The 22,050-nt window shown below is 42.4% G+C and overlaps 1 protein-coding gene across 8 annotated transcripts in view; it reads right to left on the reverse strand.

The window, feature by feature from the left end:
- Window positions 1-257: 257 nt before the first annotated feature.
- PDGFA (platelet derived growth factor subunit A) overlaps window positions 258-22,050 on the reverse strand; it is a 37,360-nt gene continuing 15,567 nt past the window's right edge. The window contains exons 5-8 of one of the 8 annotated variants that reach the window (XR_006017548.1): window positions 18,426-18,552; window positions 16,724-16,806; window positions 15,616-15,729; window positions 12,293-15,505 (exon numbers count right to left, since the gene is read on the reverse strand). Coding sequence is in view for 6 of the 8 variants with exons in the window: in XM_042036788.1 (XP_041892722.1) it covers window positions 10,448-10,581; window positions 18,426-18,552 (261 nt within the window). In the remaining 2 variants the exon portion in view is untranslated. Of the gene's footprint in view, window positions 1,761-2,060; window positions 10,582-12,292; window positions 15,506-15,615; window positions 15,730-16,723; window positions 16,807-18,425; window positions 18,553-22,050 lie in introns of those variants that run through there. The other 7 variants (XM_042036788.1, XM_042036786.1, XM_042036787.1 and 4 more) reach the window with 7 other exon arrangements.

The following is a 22,050-nucleotide window of genomic DNA, read 5'->3' on the forward strand; positions in this document are numbered from 1 at the left end:
ATTTTCTCTTCCCCAGAGCTCTGTGTGTGTGTGATATGAGACCAGGTTATATTAAGCCCACTGCTCAAAGGACCAGGGACGATGGCTCCCATGGGCACGTAGCAACTATGCTACAGAAAGAGTGAAAAATACAGGGAACAAGTGGCACTGTAATCCATCTTACCTACCCGGAATAGATGTACCCATGTACTGATCTCTATAAACACACCCTTTTCTCCATATGGGTGGGAATATATTTATATGCACCAGCCTCAAAATACCAGTAAGTTTTTATTAGCCCCATTTGCAGATGGGGCGACGATGACAGACAAAGGTGCCTTGATCCCTCTAGGCTGCTCCTCCTCGGGAGGGGAGAGCTGGAGTCTGCTCTCCCTAGGAGAGGTAGGAGAGGGAGGTGAGTTTTCCCAAACCCCAAGGAGCTCCTTGGTGTGGAGATCTTGCTCAGCTCTCACTTGGAATCATGCTGGCAAATAAACATGAAAGTGAAATCGGCATTGTGAGATAGTTATGCAAGAGCGGGCGGATCCCAGGACTCAGCCATTGTTCCAAACGTTTAATTAACATTATGAAAGCTGATTAAAGGAAAATCTTTAACCTCCAGGGAAATCCCATTTTCTCTCACTTCCCATACTGCTGTAATTTTCACAATGTAAGAAGGAAAGTGTTATTTCAAGGCATGATTCATATCAGCTACGACCTGATCTTTGCCACAGTCATGTCCTGCATCTTAAATAATCGCCAGCAGTGACACCAGACGGGGACACTTCTGAGACAGCATTTTTCCCCCTTTATCCCATGACCTGAATTGCCATCATAATTTCTAGACTTTGTGTCATCCTGGCATGATGACAAGTGTTCACCCACGCTCCAGAACTAAAAGCTGGTTCACAAGGACAGTGATACCTACCCAGACACAGCATCTCAGATACAAAGTGCGAATGACACGCCACAGTCCGGCGTGGTAACAGCAGGGGCTGTTTGCTTTGGTCACTGCAGCAAATTCCTTTGAAGGCAGGAGAGTGGAGCACCATCTCCAGTGACTCCCAGCTAACCCTGAGCGAACCACTTACTCTTTCTGCTCTTTTGGAACTGGGGGCAAAGGCAGTGTTACCTCTGAGGCACTGCAAACTCATGAATGTAACCAGGCACTGGAGATGTTTAGGTGGAAACTGCTATTGTAAATCATGTTAGTGGAGAGATTTGCTTTCAGCTGCAGCGGGTCTGTGAGCAAGCACAGCCCCCCAGTACTCAGCTGTGTATAGGCGGCACATTGCCTCTCTGCTCTCCCAGGACTATTTTAATTACATGGCATGGCCCATCAGAGACCTAATCCCGGGATCTAATCCTGGAGGCAACAGACAGCTGACTGTCTGGACTGTGTACTCAGAGAAGCGCCCTTGGGGCTGCAGTGAGGGCGATGCAGATGATGGGACAGGAGGACAAGCCCTCACCCCACACACAGAGCAGGCACCCACCCAGGGACAGCCAGGCCCTGGTCACCCCCTGGCCAGGGCACCACCAGCACCTCGACCTCTCTGACATGTGACTGCCCTTGGGTCCTCCCCTGGTTAACAGAATCTGGGTGGATGCTGCATCTACAGACTTCCAAATCTAATTAAGAACACGCACGGCTCCAGTCCTTTCCGAGCATCAGGCTTATATAAATACATACACATATAAATACATGGTACAAATACAGCCTCTGGCAGCAGGAGCAGTCTCGTACTCAGATCTTCAACAGTTCTTCCCATCTGTAGATCCTGCAGGTCAAAGACATTGCAGAGCTTCAGGAACCATTCTGAAAAGGGGAATGATTATTTTTTCCCACTGTTGTCTACATGTACGTGGTGCAAAATCCATTTTAATTACGATACAGCAGGGTCATCCTCACTACTTGAAGAACAGGCACCACTTTTGTGCACACAGAGACATTAGTAAAGCAGAAGCTCTATTTGTAGGATGAAATTCCTCCTTCAAAAAGCACTAGAGGTAAACCAAATTCACACTGTGAATACCAAGTGTATGAAATTCTGACTCAATAAAAGGCAGACAGCTGGGTATTCTGATAAAAACGTTTCTTTATTTTTTAATTTTTCTTTTCATTACCTGGATTCTGTGTTTGTCAGAGCAACAAAACCAAAACACAGTTTCTTTGATACGCAGCAAATCTGAAAACAATCCTGCAAGTAGCACAACACAAAAACTCCCACAAAAAGGGAAAGCTATAAAATTTGAGAGGCGACGAGGCTTTCAGAAGTGCCAGTTTCCCAGTGCAATGGCTGGAAGGGTGGCCTGGCCTGGCGGCAGTTCAATCATTTTGTAACGAAGGACAAATACTTTCAACATCCTGAGAAAGAGGGCGGGGGGACGGGGGCACGACTCCCTTGCTTTCCCTCCTCCTGCTATTCTTTCTCCTCCCTCCCCCCACCCCTCGGATTTTCAATAGCTCTTTAGTGTTTCCATCAAAGGCTTTTACCATTCATCCTCCCTTCTGGTGCCTGCCTTCCACCTGTCTATCCATCACAGCCCTAACCCAGGTCCCTTTTTTTTCCCCCCTTTGCTATTTTTCACGCGCTGGGATTTGTTTATAAGCTTCTGCATTACCTAAACTGCAGGGGAAGAGGCTGCTGGGAGGAAAGTGAGAAAGCAGGATTAAGGAGGAATAATTCAGCTCCATTGCATTTCCATCTGAACGGTCATAAAATGTGCAAATCCTGTTCCTGGGAATTTCATGTCAGGGGCCTTCCCTGCCACTGCCCTTTCCGTACCCCTTCTCTCTTTCCCTCTCATGGAAAAACAAGTGTTGGGAGGGATGCCTGTAACTCCAAGGACCCCAATAGCCACGATGTGTGTGCCAGCAGGGAGGAGGCTCCTACCAGCACGTGTGCAGGGAGACACTCCAGATGTGGCCATAAACTGCAGACAAGGGGGTGGGAGGCTGCAGGGATTGAATCCAGCAGGACAACAGGAGTGAGCAGGGAAAGGCCACTCAATATGACAGCTCCCAACACCCCCAGCTAATTAATGAGCCTGGGTAAAATACAAAAATAACCTTTCAGGCTTGTTGGCTCTGTAAGCAAATCATACAGAAATATATGATTCAGACCCCAGCAGCCTGAAGAGTTTCTACTCTCTCTTTTTTAGATCATCACCATCACAAGGCACCAAAACAGGCACAGGCCAGCCTTCCAGAGCCCAGAGATCCACCAACAATCCACCTGTCAGCAAACTGTGAGACAGAAGAAGCGCCACTGCTCTCTCTGTACAGGTCAATGGAGATTGTTCCCTGATTCAAGCAGAAGTCACTGTGGTCTCTGGGCACTGTTGCTACCTGACCAAACACTCTCAGAACAGCAAGCAGTGCTAAAAAAGGAGCTGGCCCTCAACCTGTCCTCAACCCTAGTGAGCCCACAAACCTTTTCTTGGGGGCACTTCATGTCATATCTGCTGGACCTGGCAACAGCTAGCAGCTATCTTCCACTTACAGACACATCCCGGAGATACTGAGGATCACCCAGCAGGTAGCACATGTTAAAATAAGTTCCTTCGATTGGCAGTTATTTATTATTTTTAAATAAAATGAGAATAGGTTGAATGGGTTGCTCAGCAGCAGCTCAGTTTTTTGTTTGGCAACGTCTCGGACAGTTTGACCATACGTATGACAACACAAAATAAATTTCACTTGCTTGCAGTAGCAGTTGGCTATAAATTCAGTCCATCGATGATTTATAGCTCTAGCAGCAGTGGGATATATGAAATGAGAAGCCCTTTCATCCTTAAACTGCTCTGCAGTCTGGTAGAGACGATGAAAGCCATTGTTCCTAAGGCCAGAGGAGAGCAAGAGTTCATTCAGCTGTGGTAGGAGGAGGTGTGCAAATTGGGTCCAAAGGTGAGAGGAGGCCTGGAGAAACAGCAGCCCTTGGTTTCGCAGAGCAGCCAGAAAGAAATCCTTAATGATGCTTCACCTTGCCTTGCAGGCTGGAGGGGAGCAGTATTTCCATCGACTAAATGATCTCAACTCTTTGGCTTCCCCGAGGGCACTGCACCAGGACAGACTGGGATCGCTCACCAGAGTCACTCTCAGATGTTTGTGTTCTTCCCACCCACCAGCAGCCCCAACCTGAGCATGTCTTTGGCACAGCAGGTGGGATCCTTAATCCTGCGGAGGGCCAGCCCCAAGCAAAGATTAGCAGAAGAATCTGTTTTCGTTAAAATCCAACCTACCCTTACCGTCCTCTCTGATGGTTCGGTTTAAAATGCGCATGTCCAGCTCTTGCAGCAGCTCTGCTTCTGCAGGGAAAGGGCAGTTCAGCAACCTGCCCCCTCACTCTCTAATGTCTTCCTTTCTGTTAATCAACAAGTAACTAAGACAGACACAGTGAGGAATGTTAAATGCACCTCCTCCCGGAGAATTTTGCCAGCAAGATCACTGGAATTGGGATTTTGCCTTTATTATGTTTCTTTTGACCGTGGAACTGGTCTGGTTTTCCTCCCAGTGAATTTTTTTTTTTGGTGGAAAAAAAACCCCCACAAAACAACAAAACAGGAAAAGACATACGAATAAACACTAATACGTACAGGAAAAATACAAAACTTAGCACCATGCACTCCCCTTATTATCAGACAAAGGTTGGGAAGGGTTCACAAGTGTAAAACTCTCATGTGAATTATGAGATTACTGCTCAGTTTTCTTTCAAGTCGTGGGCTGGAAACAGATGGTGGCTGTAGCATTTATGACGGCACAACATGTTACTGCAAGCCTAGCCATCTCTGCCTCTCTCCTCTCAAAAATGCAGCTGCAAGGAAAAGTTGTGGAAAATCACATTAATAGTCTCTTCCACCACACAGTTTTCCAGCCCTTCATCCCTGGCCAGCACATGGACAGAGCCATCTTGTATGCCAGCAAGAATACTCTCCTAATCCCTGTCCTGAATAGTTACCACTGACTGGCTTATTTAACAGCTAGTTAAAATGTGAGGTTTGTTAGCATTGTAAAAAAGCCTCCAGAAAGCACGTCCTTAAGGTCAGGGCAGATGCCATGTGATCCCAAGGGCTCCCTAAGGGAAACACTCAGAAAGAAGCCATCAGACTGTCTTTCAGCTGTTTATTATTTAAACATTCAGTTCAGGCCAAGCAGGTTGATTTATAAAGAAGCAGGAAGACAGATATAACAATTGCAAAAGCATCTCTGTAACTCTGGAGTCCAAATATCACTTCCAAGCAAGAGTAGAAACTTTCACAAGGGCAAAGGCTTCTGGATTTTCAGTCAGACTCCCTTACCATGACCACAGGCTTAAAAGGATCTGGGTCCCTGCAGATACAAAGACCAACTAACACCATATTTAAATATCTTGCCAGTACACAAGAAAAAAATGTCCATGTGCTTCAGTCCTGATGGAAATGCCTTGCTGCCTAAAGTATGCTCATACCTGGACTTGAACCCTTGAGCCAAGCCTGGAGCACAACCCCTCCACTCTCAAGGCACCAGAGAGGGCTCTGCTGACACCAGGGACCTCTTCAAACAGTACAAAACTGTGACCTGTTATCCCTAGGGTTTCTGTGTGCTTTACAAATGTGAAGCAATCCTGTACCACATCGTTTCTGAGAGCATTAACTCTCTGGGATTCCAAAATCAGGATTTTAGAATTACTTCTCCACTTGAGTTAATTAAGACTCTGTCAAATAATATTTTTTCCAGACAAGTGTCACTGGAGTGTCTGAGCATCCACGTTGCTACTTTCACTTTGCTGGTCTCACTACCTGGTTGGGAACATCAGCACCAGCTTTATGTGTTCATCCTTCACCACTCCAATGTGCTCCTGCCTTGCTTCCTGCAGCCAGCTATACACAGGGCAGCATTTCTGCCCTCTGGGGTGTAGAACAGGGCAACTGAAAGTAAGATAGACTTTTACCATTCCCTTTATCACTTTTCACAGCTAGACCAGGAAGTTGCTACAGAAATTCAATAGTGTACACACTTGAAACTCTAAATAGCCTTTTGCCAGAGGTAGACTCTCTCCAGGTGATATGACCATACATATCCAGTGCATATCTGTCATAATTGCAAAAGCCCTCAGACCTTTTCTCTAAGATAGAGAAGGTGCCATTTCATTTTTCTTTTGGAAACCTTCTCCTGCAGAATTCATTAGTATCCTATGCAACAATGTACTTCCTGTAAGTACTGAAATATAAAGTGTATTAGAAGTTTCCACTTCTGGTTTTATCTTTTCCTGATCTAGCCTGAAAATTCTTTTGAAGTTCCTCAAAGTGTTCTTCATATATGCTTGTTTTAGGAAATACCAGATCACTATTGGCAAACTTCTCCTTAATTAAGTGAGATAAAGAAATCAAGATGATATGATCTGATTAATTTCCCACCTTTTAAGGCACCATTTTAAGATTTTTTTTTCCCACTTGCCTTTGAAAAGAAACATGCTGAAGAAACTAAGGAAGGAGAAGGCCCAGAGAGGGCAAGCACAGCTCTGGGCTCTCCAGTGTAGAGACCAGTGAATAGTTAAAGCTTTCCCTCATTCCTGTGGAATGGTTTATTGAAAGGTTTCAGACCCTTCTGAAACTCACATCACTCTAGACAATGAGGAAAAGACTAAACTGTGCTGATTTAGCACAGTGCGCTCTTCAGGGCCTCAGCTCAGCAAGTCAACTCAGATCATGCCTAACTTTAAACACAAGTAACTTCAAAGAAACATCTCACACGCCTCAAGTTCAGCTTTGCACTGCCTCCCTTGATGAATCACAACTTGGGGTATGCAGGGAGCTAACGGGAAACATTTGCACTTGCTGACCCCAGCTGCAAGGTCCCAAACCCCCTGTAAGCTACACAGGCATAGCCCAACCACGCTGGATGGGCCAGCAGGCTCTTCACAACAAATGGATACAAGCTGTTAGGCAAGCTCTTCTGAAGCACCTCTACAAGAAACATATCCCAGAACAGCTAAAATTTGATTTAAAAGAGGTACTTGGGACAATCAGCGAAGTACACAAGCTGAGCATTAACCTGCCCGACTCCTACATGGCCTGTTGAGGAAACCACTCTGTCTGGGATAAATTGCTTCTGTCACTTTTGCTGTGCAAACCCCCTGCAGTCAAGGGGAATTCGGATCTTGAGCAGGTTTTTGAGTAGCTTCCTGGCTCCAAGGAGACCTCTGAGCAGAATACTTTACAGTGGGTGAGTTTGGGCCAAGAAATATCCTCACTTCCAAGTGTGTGAGCACAGAGCCCTCAGCCCACACCCACACTGGAAGTGCTGGAGCATCTCTCCCTCTGCCTCTGGCCCCACACAGACTCAACAGCAGCTGAGCAGGGCCCAGAGGTGAAATCTGGCCTCTTGAAACTTCCCTGGTCTTCAGCTTAAACCAGCACCACCTTTATACAGAAAACACATGAAAAGCCAAAGTGCTAAGGAAAGCTGAAGCGTGGCTGGAGTGAAGGGGACTCCCCATCTGAAATGTCTGAAACCTAAGGTTTGAGTGCTGCTGCCTCGAGATGGAAGGCAGAAGTCATGGCAGCATCGTTGGGTCAAAATTAGTCTCTCTTCAGAACAAAGACAGAGATGTTTTGATGCCAACAAAGGTTTCTTGAAAGTCATGTAGAAATGAATTAAAAGTGGATGCCCAAATCCCATAGACTGCTGAAAAAATTCCAGCTGGGGATGTCCAGCACGTCTGGAGGGGCTCTTCATACTTCAGTGAGGTCTAAAAGTTTGAGTTCATCCCCAAAGGGAGCTGAGGCCACCCAGCACTTCACCCATAGGCCCTCTGTGAACAGAGTCTTTCTTGTGGTCAAAGAGGGGCTATCTTGAATTTATGTCTTACTTCTCCCCTTGCGAGCAAACAAAACAATTTCTATGAGTAATTCTACCCACTAATTGCCAAGGAAAAGTCTGGTAAGAAATGCTCTGCATTCTTGACAGGTCAGAGGCTTCCCTAAACAAAGTTGCTGTTTTATGCTTTCTATCAGCACATGTTCACATCCGGGGTCCTTGGTGAATTCCAGTGTGGATGAGTCTCTGTGGGAAATTGCTTTTCCCTATTTTCTTGTTCTAACTGCTCCAGGAAATGAGTCTATTTTTACAACAACGCTAAACAGCAAAATATGAAACCATTATCTGCTTCGTGGCAAGAGTTTCGGGTCAGTTCTCAGGTGACTGTCACCTCCAGAGAAGTCAATGGAGTTGTATCTGCTCATGCAAGGTAGAGACCTGACCAATTATGTAATTGGTTGATCAGTTACCAGAACACAGAGCTACCACAGGCCTAAGGAGTGTCTCGTTTTCATGCGTCTCAAAGTTCATCCAAGCCCTGATGCATTGATAAGTGAAGTATTCCAGTATTATGGTCTGTAAAGATGATAATTAACTGCTGAAAGATTTAGGCATGAGCATTCTCTACAAACATCTACTTTGTCACTATCCTTATAAGTAGTATCTCTTCTGGATCCTTTTTTCACCTGCCAAATAAACCAGGGTGGGATTTTCAGAAGTGTTTAAAATTATTTTCTCCTACTTACTTGTGATTGCTTTCAAGAATACAGATATCTTCAAAATCCCCAGGAGATTTCAAGCATTATGGACTCAACTGTATCTCTAGATGCTTCTGCTTTTTGCACACCTGACTTAACAGCTACTCTGAATTTCAAAGCTGGACAGTAAACACAGTTGCCTTCATTATGCAGGATCAAAGACAGTACATAGAGGCCAGAACACCAGGTCTGATCTGAAGATGAGTGTGCAACACTTGTTACAAAACTTGGCTCCTTGTTTCCTGGTTTGAGGGACTACTTCAGCCTTGACACGTGAACTTCTTTTCTGTTGAAGCACTCAAGCGAGCCTTTCTTTGTGCATTTTATCTAAGAACTTGGGAGACATCTGGCATGCACAAGTATCAGCCCAAACAGAAATTCTGAGTTGCTCAGAACTCAAACCAAGTCAGATTTGGCGACCTGCTAGTAAGTCAAACATAAAAACGATTGGATTCCCCTCTTTTCCCTCTTCCCTCTTACAGGGAAGAAGTAACCCTGGAAAAATGTGACATGAAACTTTCAAGTGACAGAAATGCTATCACCAGGATGCTCCCAGGATTTCATCCATTGATTATGAACAAGACTAAGAGCTAGCACTGCCTTACCTCTGGGCTGGGAACGAGGTATTCGTGACTTTCCACCTAATTGGAAAGCTCACTAAACATCACTCGAGACCAGCATACAGAAAACAAACTTAGAGACAATATCTAAGGAAAACAGAACCTAACCTATGACTTGTTCTTTGATTTACAACTGCGATTGTGGGCCCCACCTCACAGTCATATGCCATGGTAATAGGCAGCAGTTCAACAAGAACCAGTCCCAACTTTTCACATGTTGTAGTGATTCTGAGCTACTTCAGCACATACTTTAGCCTGATGCAGCAAGTAATTGGAATGACTAAAGGGACAGGTGGCATGCCACAACTGAAAAAAAAAAGAATAATCGAGCCTTTGGTCTTGTTTATTCTACCTTCTAATTCCTTTTCTTTTCCCTGAACCAAAAGTTGCCAAATTTCACAGGAAGTTTGCTCTCATTAATTTCTCCCATCTCAAATTTGTCTGTTATCAGTACGACTGCCAGTTTTCAATTTGGGTACCTAAACAGATGATCTGAAATTGGGCTCATTGGCATTAGTGACTGCAGTCCTGAATCCACCCATGCCAAGGAAATATTTTCCCCCAAAATGAAGAAACATGTAGTTCAAAATGGAAACCTCCACGGGAGCAGGAGTGGAACTGTCCCAGCTGCTCTCCTAGTCGTATATACAAGTCTCGTTACTTTATCTTTGGGGTTGCTTACAAAATCCTTCAACACTCTGAGAGCACAAAGACCCCCAGCCCACAACTGGGATCCTGTGCCAGGAAGGCACACCCTAATTAAAAAATAAAGCATCAACTCTGCTCCATTTGCCTGAGGTCAATGGCATGTTTGTCCAAAGCTAGGAGCACGCTCAGGCACCAGTTTGAAGAAGAGCAAACACAGGCATCTCTTAAAGTGTTTTTCCATATTAGGGCCTGGGAAAAAAAATTTAGGATTGGGCACATGATAAAAACCGTTCCCCTAGGAAATGTTACCCACACCATAAAAGGAAGGAACGGCACTGAACTAAAGGAGAATGAAAATTGTCTACTAAATTTTTGTAAATTCCCATAAAATCTGAGTCTTGTTCTATGTGCATAACTGTAAGTCATGAAAGGCTGATTCCTTACAGAAGCAGGAAATGACTGGCCCATCACGATAGGATAAAAGGCTGCATAATTGCCTGGGCAGAAAGATGGATTTCCATCAATCACTACGTTCTCTGACAATATGGCAGTGGCTTTTGATCATGTATCTGATGCACAGTAATTAGGCAAAATGACTTACCCTCAATCTTTTCAGTATTTAGCTCTAAGGGTGCAAGGATTCATTCTTGGAAAGGGAAGATGGTCGTGTGATTTAGGGCACTGGATGAGCACTCAGATCTGAGTCCTCTCCCTGGTTCTGTCACAGCCTTGCTGTATGACCTTGCACAGGCTTTTCTCCATGCCTCGGTCTCGCCTAAAATGGGATAACAATAGTTCTTTATTTCAGAGGAGATAGGAACACAAACCAGCTCAAGGCTGTGCCACAGAAATGCTACAGCAAAGAGCAGCACAGAAAAGCTCAGACATGGAATAATGCCTCGCTAATAAAATGTGGGAAGACAGGCAGTAATTAAATTGACTAATAAACACAAAACGTAGGCTGATTTTTAAGGAATGCAACACTGATAGGCTTTGTTACCCAAAATTAAAGGAAATTTAAGTGGGATTCTTATGAGTTTACCTGACTCTGAGATCTGCTAGTAGTACACACTGTGCATTAGAAACACCAAGGAAATGACTTCATTCAAAACCTCCAAATGGTGTCTGCTTTACAGCAAGCACCATTTCCAGCCCAAGTGAGGGTCACATAACTATCCAGAACAACATTTTCAAAGCCGTGGGAGGGGCCTACAAACATGATTTCCTTCTATTTACAGTAATACACGAGCATGCAAACCTGAGGTAGTTTTGAAACTTCAAAATAAAATCTGAAACTTTCAAATTGAAACATTAAATGGGGCCACTGATCCTAATTAAACTGTCAGATGTCTGGAACAGCTTCAATGCCACTATTAGAGTCACACTGCTGCTGGAATTGGACAGGGCTTTAGCAAAGAGTCTTCAGTAGTGAGTATTTCTCCAAATGCAAAGATAAATCTTTTTCTCTAAAGCATTTGCCTCTCACATGTATATAATTTCATAATTTCAGTTATGGGCCTGTGGGTCTGGGACAGAGGATCTCAGGGCACATGCCTACATAAACCATCTGATTTGGAGACCAACAGATCAAAGGCTGTTCTGTCAGGGAGGAGGAGAGTAAACAGATATGAGACACATCTTAGGAAGGGAAAATCATTTCTGAGAAACAGAAACAAGAGGGATGGGAAAGTCAGGCAGAGAATAGCTGGCAAACAGCCCACAGAAAGGTAACGTGGACCTGAGGAGAACAGGCAAGAGAATCTCCTAAGTGGAGTGCTGAAGCCCATTGGAACGAGGACACCCAAATATGCTGTTTTAAGCAAGAGTAAAAAGCCTAAACCCAAAGTGCTGGAGCTGCCTGGGAACCTGGGAGAGGAGCAACTGCCTGCAGTCATCGTGCACTGCTTAACACAGCAGATGCCAGGCAGGACAGAGGACAGGAGAAAAGGAAAGAAAACTGGCACATAGTCCTTGGTTTCACTCAATAAAATCTACTGAAAGACAGGTCTGGAAAGATGAAGCACAGAATTAAATGTAATGAATTGACTAAAGAACCAGTGAGCATGCACATATTGTAACGCTGACATTGGGTTTGGGCAGTCCTCCCTGCACGTCTTTTCTGATCAGACAAGATCTCAGAAAAAGATACAATCAGACCAAGAAGTTCTGGATCCCTGGACAGAGGAAATGAGTGCAGAATGTAGAACAGAAAAACATTTCATCCTCAAACTGCTGCCTACAATGTGGAAGGACAAAACCAACAAGGTGTTGAAGCATTGCATGGAAGTGCAACTTTTGACAACCACCATCCTTCACTCCATTAAATCCCCTACTCACCCCCCACCCCACAAATAACAGAGGTGTCCATCAGATATCTTGTGGCTCCAACTGCTCACACCCTTCCCTGTAACACTCCAAATGCAGCACATTAGAAGTCCAGAGGGAGTCCACCTCCAGCAGACAGCAGAAGAAGATATGACACGGCATTCACAAATGCACAGAGAACTGTTTAATTTACAGCCACAATGGTGAAACAAACCATTTCAGAGCTTGGACATTCAAAGTTAAGTCTGACACTCATTCTTATATTCACTTATTGTGCTTAAGTATTAGAGAACACAGGATTACATTAACCGTACACGACAATCTGAGATCCCTGCGGGACCGAGGAGTGGAAGGGATGAGCAAGAATGAGGGACCAGCCCCTCAAGTGGTGTAAGCTGGTACAGCTCCATTGCAGGCAATGGAGATCCGGTGATTTACACCAGCTGAGGATATGGCCCTTGAAATGTCCAACTTAACTTTGAATTAACGACTCCCATGTCACAACCTTCCATGTCACTGCTCCTCCTGGTTGTATCTGCCACTTTGAAGGAGGACTAATCCCACAGCCCGCCACGGTCCCAAGGCTGGTGGGTGAGAGCTCAGCTGGACTACAGGAAGTGAGCTCATGTCGTGACACTACTCCTCGCAGTTTAACAGCCACGGACTGCATCCTCATCTGATGTAAACTAGCTTGGGGGCAGCTGAAGTCAGAAACATTTGCCAATTTATAGTAGCTGAGAACATAGCCCTGAGATTTTTGTGTTTTCTGCCGCATGCTGTATGAACACTGTGCTTGACAACAATGACTCGTGTGCGTTTCATTCCTCGTAACAAAATTAACTCAAGACTGCAAGTCTCAAACAAACGGCTACTGGAAAAGTCCCCATTCAGTCTTCACTCTCTCCTGGTGCGCTGAATTTGGCGTAACACGTTTATTTGCTGGCACCAACAAAACCTCTCGGATTGCTTTGTTTTCAAGACTCTGCTACAAGGCCAGACTCCCTCGGGATGTAAATCAGAGCTCCAGGATACCCAGGGGAGTCACTCCCAAGGAGTTGGCCCACAAACCCAAACACAACCTTCTCATGACAGTGCAACCACAGGACTCTTTCCAAGAGTTGTTTTGCAAACTATTCCACTTAAGTGACTTTGACATCCTTTCATACCTGCACAGTGTCTGAGTGGGTCACATAATGCTTTTTCATCTACATGATTTTAATGGATATATGTTTGGTTTTTTTTCTTTCATTAGATATCTTTTAGACAAAAAAAAAGGAACGGAGCAACATTATTGGCATCCCACTGAAACATAAATATATAAATTACATTTTATACACTTTTTTAAACGCAGACACATACATTCATGTGCATAACATTGTGAACAGTACACTTAGTGGAAAACAAGCACAGACAATCTTAGTTAAATGTATTTCCAGTTTTGGTGCTCAACAAATACACTGGGAAAATGATCACAAAATAGAACGGTGACTAACTCTATCTCTGCATTAGCATCTGAAGCCAATAATGCCTGTTAGCTAACATTGCTTTGTTTGGTTGAATTTGGACATAGCTACAGGAACAGGAGGGGAATGTTTGAACTATATTTAGAGAAATGGAAAGGTTAAACATCTCGCTCTCTTTTGTTGTTTTAAGGTTCTGCAGTTCATTCACATTTGAAGATATTTTTATTTGAGTGGAAACACTGTCTTCAAGACAAACTTTTCTGTTGTTCCAAACTAAGAAAACTCTTTCATCTCTTTGTAGATGTTTCACAAATAAAAGAATCCAGTAGTTCACTTTACATATCCAATGTCATAATCCAAGTAAAACAAAGGGTACATAATCCAAACTACTGGGGTGGGGCAGTGATTTTGGCCAAGTGAGTAGCCATGTCATATCTGGCACAGCCCTAAATTTCCAAAGCAGCACAGAAGGATTTATCCATGTGGCTCCCACTGCAATCTGTGGGGAACTGAACATTTAATCCCTTGGCACTTTGAAAATACAGGAGCTGGTGCCAGAGTATTTTATCTGCCCTGCTATAGTTAAAATAGATTTTGATGTTATTTGGGCTATTCTACTACAAAAATATGACCACAAAATGCTTTTTTTTTTCTTTTTTTCTTTTTTTTTTTTTTTGGTTCAAGAAAACATAGCAGGCTTTCTCAGGTATATAAAACTGTTAATTTTTAGATAAAAATACAAACTTCACCTTTACAAAAACACATATTTCTGTTGAATACACATAAAGCATAACATTTTACCAAAAATAAAGAATTTTAGGTTTTGTTCAAATATTTGCAGCAAGGTAGTTCCCATGCCACCATGACATTATACAATGCAGATACAAGAATTTGTACATTTCACACAGCTCCAACATGTGAAATAAAAGTATCTGTATACTGATAAGAATGACAATTGCTAACACAATATCACTAGTAGGCAACTGGCATAAGTCTTAAAGAAAAAAAAAGGATTTTTGCATGGATATCCTATGATTTGTTTACGCACATCTCTCTTTTTTTTTCTCTTTTTCTTTTATGTAATGCTTTAAATTACGGGGGAGGTTGGGGAACATAAACCAAGAAACGTCTAGAAAATTATGCATAGGTATACCATTTTTATTTTAATACATCTCATTAGTTTGCATCCCACTAGGAGAAATACCATAATGTTTTGTGTTCTGCTTATTGTTATACCAGTCTTTTATATGTGTTATTGGCAAATGTAGTCCAAGAGATAATAAAAAGCTAGGCAAAGAGTAAAAAGAAAACTTAATAATCACTTTATGGTGTAAAAAAAAAAATCCACTTAAGGCTCCCCAGAAGGTTTTTTTGTATAGACTTTTAAAACACCACCAAGCAAGGACGTATTGTTCTATAGTGTTTGCGTGGCATTTGATCATTTCATACATTCCTGCTTTTTTTGTGCCTGAAGTCCACCAGTGTCCATCCATCTTCATCAAGAACGCAGGCACATTTCTTGACGTAAAGCACCGTTGACTGCTCTGACAGAAATCCACTATTCACTTAGATTTTTGTCATGTTTTTGAGTACTTTTGGTATCCTCCATTCATTCAACTGTCTTTTTTTCTTTTCTGTTTTTCTTTCTTTCGTTTTTTTTCTTTTTTGGACAGGGAAGCTTCCTATTGTTTCACAGAGTGCTACAATACTTGCTTTGATGTCACATTAAACAAATGTACATTGTCTCTTTGTTCTCATTAAGTGTTCTTTTGAGCCAGTTTTTTCACACAGGAGAACAAATAAAGTATACAGTCAATAAGCACCATACATAGTAGGTTCAGGAATGTAACAAACCATGTACATCCATGTCCCAGAGAGAAGTTTTTTTTCTAGCTTATTTTCACCTTACATCTGCAGGAGAGAAAAAAGATACAATAACTCTATGATTAGAATCAAAGGTCCTGTCCTTGAAGTAGATGACTTAAAAAAAAAAAAACTGTTCTGCATGAAGAGTCACTAACCTGGGACAAGAAGTTCTAAATGCTGTTTTGATTGAGTTTACATGCTCACTTTTAAAGTTGAATTTTAGAAAATCTTTGCTTCTATCATACTACTCCCAATAAATACCTGTTAATCTGAAACAGGATATCAAGTTTAGCATTGTTTAGAAATGATACATTGGTATAAATGAAAACTGCCACTGGGAGTTTATGTGCAAAAACAGGGGCTTGAAATTAAATTCACCATCATCCAGGCATTAGGCACAGACACTGCAAAATCCAAATCATTCCCACTCCAAATACCAGAACCAATTGCAAGTGCTGCAGTTTACATACTTTCAAGTCATTAAGAAATGGAAATTCCATATTTAATTTGGAATGTGTGTCGCCATCATCATACATTGCTAATATGTTGGCCAAAGGATTTCAGTCATTTTTTGCACTGAGGGTGTTAGTTTTTCACTACACTGAAAACCTCATGAATTTTGATGACTGACTATCATCATCCTACTGAGACTGAACAGACCAAAAAAAGATCTTAATTTTCTGGTGAAAGTAACACAGGGCTCTGCAACACAAAATAAAAAAATGGCATTTCTTAGCATCTTTCTTGTCAAGTAAGCAGATCCATCAGATTGTGTCAGGTGCATGTGCAATCAACCCCAGCTCACGCCAGAACGTGAGTTTGATGGTCACACAAATAATAGGATTTGCTGTATGTACACTCAATGTTTCACAGCCAGGGACTGGGAACACAACAATTTGTAACCTGAAAATTCATTCATGCATTATCACGTGATGCTTTGACCTCAGAAATCAATAATGAAACACAAGCAGAAGCAATGGAACTTGAGATTTCAGAAGCTGAAGTATTAGCACCCTCCAATAAAAAAGAAATAAAAAAGGCAAGAAAAGGAAGTAGCTCAAGAATGTAAGATGCTGATGGTGATGTGGAGCTTAAAGGGAAAATACCAGCAGGTAGAATTATCAAAGCCAATCAAATCTAATCTCTTTGCAGCCTTGAGGTAGCAAGTGTCAAGATTTTGAACAGTGATTAAGTCGAAGTGATGATATTTGATTAAGTTTTCCAGTTCTTGTGCTATTAGGGTGTTCAGCATATAGGTCCTACCTGAATATCAAATAGTTCCAGTAGGTTTTATGTTGGTTTTAACTTTTTTCGTTTCCGTTTTTTACCTGATTCCCTAGGCCTTCCTGTTAACATAAGGGCAGGGCTGGTGAAAAGCCCTAAGGTAATGCATTTCGTGTAACACTGAAGTCATAAATACTCAAACCGTTTACATTTCAAAGAAATCTCATTATCCTTCGCATTAAAGTAATAACTTTACAACGTCTGATTTGACATTGAGTTTACAAAGTAATTACACAAAAGTAAAGAAATAATAAACGAAGTTGGCATTGCACACGTCATTCCCAAGATCCATCTATAATTACTGTTACCATGCAGGACTCAACATTTCCCTTCAGCTCTGGAGTTGAGCTATTTTCAGCTCACCATCCACTTGCTGGGTGCAAGTTTTGTTCCTACCAGTAATTAACTCCTAGGAACACATATTTCTCCGTGAGAATTCTGCCCCATTTTTTACGCACATCAAAACCAATTGCTTAGTCTTTGGCAATTAAAGACAATTTGGAAAACTGAAACTGATCTAATGAAACTTTTTTCCCAAATGGGAGACACAGAAAATGTATCAAACCATATGCACATTAAAAATAGCCACTTTATGTGTGGTTTTGTCTAATAACTCCACCTAGTTTCAGCTAAACACTCAGCTCAGATTATAAATTGATGTCCAGTAAAATCGCAGCAGAGGTTTAACTTCATTTTTATAGAAATTCTAATTCCTCTGCTCTGTACATAGCAACTGATGTTTACATCTGCTTGGAACCAGGTTTATGTCTCCATCCTGGATGGAGCCAGGACAGAAAACCTTCCTTACCCGACCACCTCTACAAAATCTATCACCTTGGGGCAGCTTTCCTCCCATGTTAACCTGCTCTTCACTGACTCTTTTAATTTTGGGCTGGTTCTACTGCACTCTTAGATTCCCTGCAGAGGTGCAAAACAAACTTTGGAGGCTTCCTTCAAGAGTATCAGGAGAAAGGGAAATGTCCTTTCTACCATAGCGGGTTTCCTGTGTAAGTGTGTCAAGCTCTGCATTGACTGCACTGCAGTAAGTAGATCTGAGTAATGATTTTAGATCATTCAGAATGATTTTATGAAAGCCAGATTTAAAGTAAGAATTTTTCCCCATAAATCTTTCCCCATTGTAACTCAAGGGTTGTCTTGATAAGGCATGTTTAGGTTTAAGGCAACAACTGACAAATTCTTGAGTAAACATGCGTAAGGAAACAACAGGAATGAGGAGTGTTGTTTCCAAACTAAGTCCTTAGCCTTGAATACTGAATTTATTCCAAAGTGCTTTACATTAATTTCATTCATATTTTCCCCAAGGTCAAGTAAATCTCAGTGTTAGCCCTGTCTCCATAATTCTAAAGAAATTAGGCAACAGAGTTCACCCAGGAGCTGCAACATGACAACCTTTAATTTAGTAAAGCAAGACCTGAACACTACCGGGCATTTACATTTATTTAAAGGCCAGCCTAATGACAAGTGATACACTTCAAATTTGAAATCCAAACTCCTTATACAGCACAAACTGGCCCTCATTTTGCATCTTCAACACAGAGAAGCAGCTGGAAGCTTCTCTACTGAGTTCACTGTAAGCAATGTTTGCTTTATATGCTTTACTAATATAAAAATAAGGTCCATATTAAATCAGCATTAATGCAAAAATAAAAGGAAAACATACCAGTTTCTTCTTCTCTATAATCTGAATTAGTATTTGATGATGTACAGGTGCATTCCATATGCTCTTCTAATCTCACCAGAACTTCTTTTAATTTTGGCTTTTTTCTAACATATTCCACTTTTGCCACCTATAAAATACGATGAGGTATGTACTGAGACACATCAACATGGTTACAGTTCAGAACTGAAGACAGATAACTACAAACCTCTATTTTTAATGTAGCCAAACCCATATAAAATGTTAGCATACTAATCATCTTTTATCTTAATTGTGCATCATGTAACTATTTATTGCACAGACTATTTGTTTATTCAGGTTCAGCAGTTTGAAACAATTTTCCCCCAAGAGATAAAACAATTTCCCATTCATTTTGGTTTGATGTTTTAAGCAACTCAGTTTCCACATGTATCACAATAAACTTCTTTACAGATTCAGATCAGTGGTTGTTCTTGTAAACTGCCACTTTTTAGCACAATCTTCTGTACATGTTGTTAAAGGCTGACAGTGAAGGCATTACAATGGTTTGTAATACATTTTATTATTTACAAATTGGTGTCTCCAGAGCCCTCTGGATGTAAAGTGCTCAACCTTACACAACCAGCATCTGAACATCACCTCAGAAAGCACAGTCTCATTCCTACTCCCTCCCTGCAGTAATCTGGGGCTTGATCACAAGAGCTCTCAAGTTTTTAGGTCCAAGGGAACGACCACTCCTACACGGGGTCCAGCCTTTGGCTTTATTGTGGGTAGCTGGCAGACTGAGTATTTCTCCCCAGTCCTTCCAACTGTTCACAACTGCACTGCTCCACTTATGGCTTCCTTAAAATAAAAAAGTCTGGAGGGCAAGCTGAGGTTGGAGGAAGGATCATGCTGGAGCAGCTCTGGCTACGTGCAGATCTCTCATCTGAAGGAAACCAAGGCAGAACAGAAGGATGTTGGGGTGGGGGATACTGAACACGAGGACATCCTGACCCACAGGCTGGCAGCTGGGAGAGGAAGAATGGCAGAGAGGGCAGGAGCACTGACGTTCTGGGGTGCAGAAATAGCTCGTGGGATGCTGGGCACTGACTTGTGCTAAGTGTAATGGGCATGATGGTCTGGGCCATGCAAGGGAATATGGCATAATATGGGCAAGGAGAGTGATAGAGAGCTTGTACAGGGTCCAGTGTTTGGTTCTCAGCTGTGCTGAACACTGCAGAACAGGCGGTGATCATTGCTTGAAATGGAAACCACTGCAATTAAATCATGGCTTCTCAGACCTACTCAGCATCTGACAAAAGGGCTGCAGTGTGGCTGTCCCAGCAAACAAGACAATTACAAATGCCATGGATGCAGTATAAAGCAGAGAGACGGGGGAACAGAAGGACAGGAGAGGCTGGTTGTCTCTACAGAAGTTCCATGACAAAGCCATAAAGGCTGGTCCAACCGAAAGCTCCAGTCATTACTAAATAAAGCATCCACAATTCACTCCCAGCCATGGTTTCCTTGTGTGGGGATTCAATGCTCCAAATCAATCTTCACACTGTGAAAATCATTCCCTTGCCCTTTCAAAACTGGAGCAACAGTGTCACAAAATGAGAGTGGTGGCTGGAAAAAAACATTACATTTCCAGTTCCCAGAAACATTCTTCTGGCTCTGGGGACACAACTATCAAGGGCCTCTGAATGTCAGTGAGAGAAGCTAGAGCAAAATCCTGGCCTTTTTAAAGCCAACGGGAGATCTGCCTTCGCTTCCACAGAGCAAGGAGCTCAGATCCACATTTTAGTCACCACCCCTTGTGTCAACAGGATCTGGAGATGATTTTCATTTACCCAGCTAACAAAAGTTACAGAGACACGTGCAATAACTAAAGGATCCACATTAAAAGGTATCTTCTGAAATTGTTAGATCTCCATGTGAACAGATTAACAGCTGGCCATGACACACCAGAACACTTTATCTGAAAGACTAACTATGGGTCGAAGCAGTATGTTTCAAAACTTCCTATCAGAACCCAGTTTCCTATCAGAACCCAACTCCATCAAGCCTTTGAACACGATGGTTTGAAAATGTATGGTACAACTGAGTCATCTGGCATCAAAGGATGACTAATCCTTAAAATTTATGAAAACAAACAGTAATTAAGACACCTCCATCATCAGAGACAAAGAAAGGGACCCAGCAATCACGAAACAGCTTTCAGATCTGCCATGCTTATTACAGCTGTTAGAAAAAACCAGTCTTATTGAAAATTACATGCAAGAAAAATAAACTGTAATCAAGCTTTTAAAAGCCTGTCCTTGTTTTGCTTGGTTTTACAAACTGAAAGATATATGCAGTTCCTGTGGCTATTTGGTATTAAACAACAGTAAAAAACCACAGAAACAGTAATACTCTGAAGAGGGTCATAATGAATTCATGCAGCAATTTAAAGCTGGCTTTTAGTACTGTAGTTAGAACACAATCCAGCACACGTTCCACTGCCCTACTTCATGCTACACAAGTTTGAAGGAATGTCATTTGGTAAGATGTTGCAAATATTGGAACTGAAGCAGCACAAACCAGATAAGCTGCTGTGTCTGTGTCACCTGTTAACACCTGCTGCCACACACAATGCTGATCTACAACAACAAAGGCTGCAGGTCACATTTTCAGTGGGTATAAACATGGATAGCTGTGCCAACAGCATGGGATTTGGCCTTGTGTACACATCTTTTTTTCTTCTTTGTATTTTTCTCCCTTGTGTTCATATTGTGCCGTTACTCTCAAGTGTATTACTTTGAGGTGGTCAGTCCTCAACAAATCAACAAGCTCCTTTTACTTGTCTCTAATGCAACAAAAATAAAAATCCTCAAACACTCCAGATCCAGAAAATACCACTGTATAAAAACCCTTTGAGAGCAAGACAGGGAAATAACTGATTAGCTTAAATGGTTTATAATCAGTGGCACCATACTTGCATCAGTGCAGATTCTAGGTCTACATTCTGCAATACAGTGTGGTGGCTAAGCAAAAATGAAAATAAAATCTGATAAAAATATGTGGCCTAATGGAAACATCATGGGAACACTTCTTCTTAGAGATTCTCCAGGAGAGATGAAATCAGGGCAGGAAAAAAAACAAGACTGTAAGCAGGAAAGTCCAAAACACCTCTAGTACAAAGCTAGAACTTATCATGGACAGGAGCTTGCAAGAGAAGTCTCAGCACAGAAAGTTCCTCGTAACAGCAAAACTCATGAGGCTGATACCTAAATACTGGATGGAAACAAGCCCAAAAAGCAACTGAATGAGGATACTTTTTGGAATCTACTGCTTCCATATTAAAATAAATGCACACAGATACAATGGAGGGAAAACCTGCCTGTGAGGAAGATGTGAGTCAACAGAGACTAAAGGACTGAGGAGGGATCCTGCAGGGCCTGACAAGGCACTGCTCCAGGGACAGGAGGGCAGGATGGCTGTGTGGGGTCTGTGTGTCCCTGAGCAGAGCAGCCAGACCCTGCTCTCTGCCAGGCTCCCCACGCTCTGAGGGCACCTGGCTGCTTTTCCACCTTCACCTCTATCAGGGTTTCCTTTGTTTCTCCCATTCCTAAACTGACCTTTGATACCTGGTCCTGCCTGCCAGTCCCACTGAGTGCTGGCTGCA

Source organism: Corvus kubaryi, unplaced genomic scaffold (assembly GCF_017639235.1).
Source record: "Corvus kubaryi isolate FWS band 111438036 unplaced genomic scaffold, C.kubaryi_AGA036_p1.0 37387, whole genome shotgun sequence".
Lineage (NCBI taxonomy): Eukaryota > Metazoa > Chordata > Aves > Passeriformes > Corvidae > Corvus > Corvus kubaryi.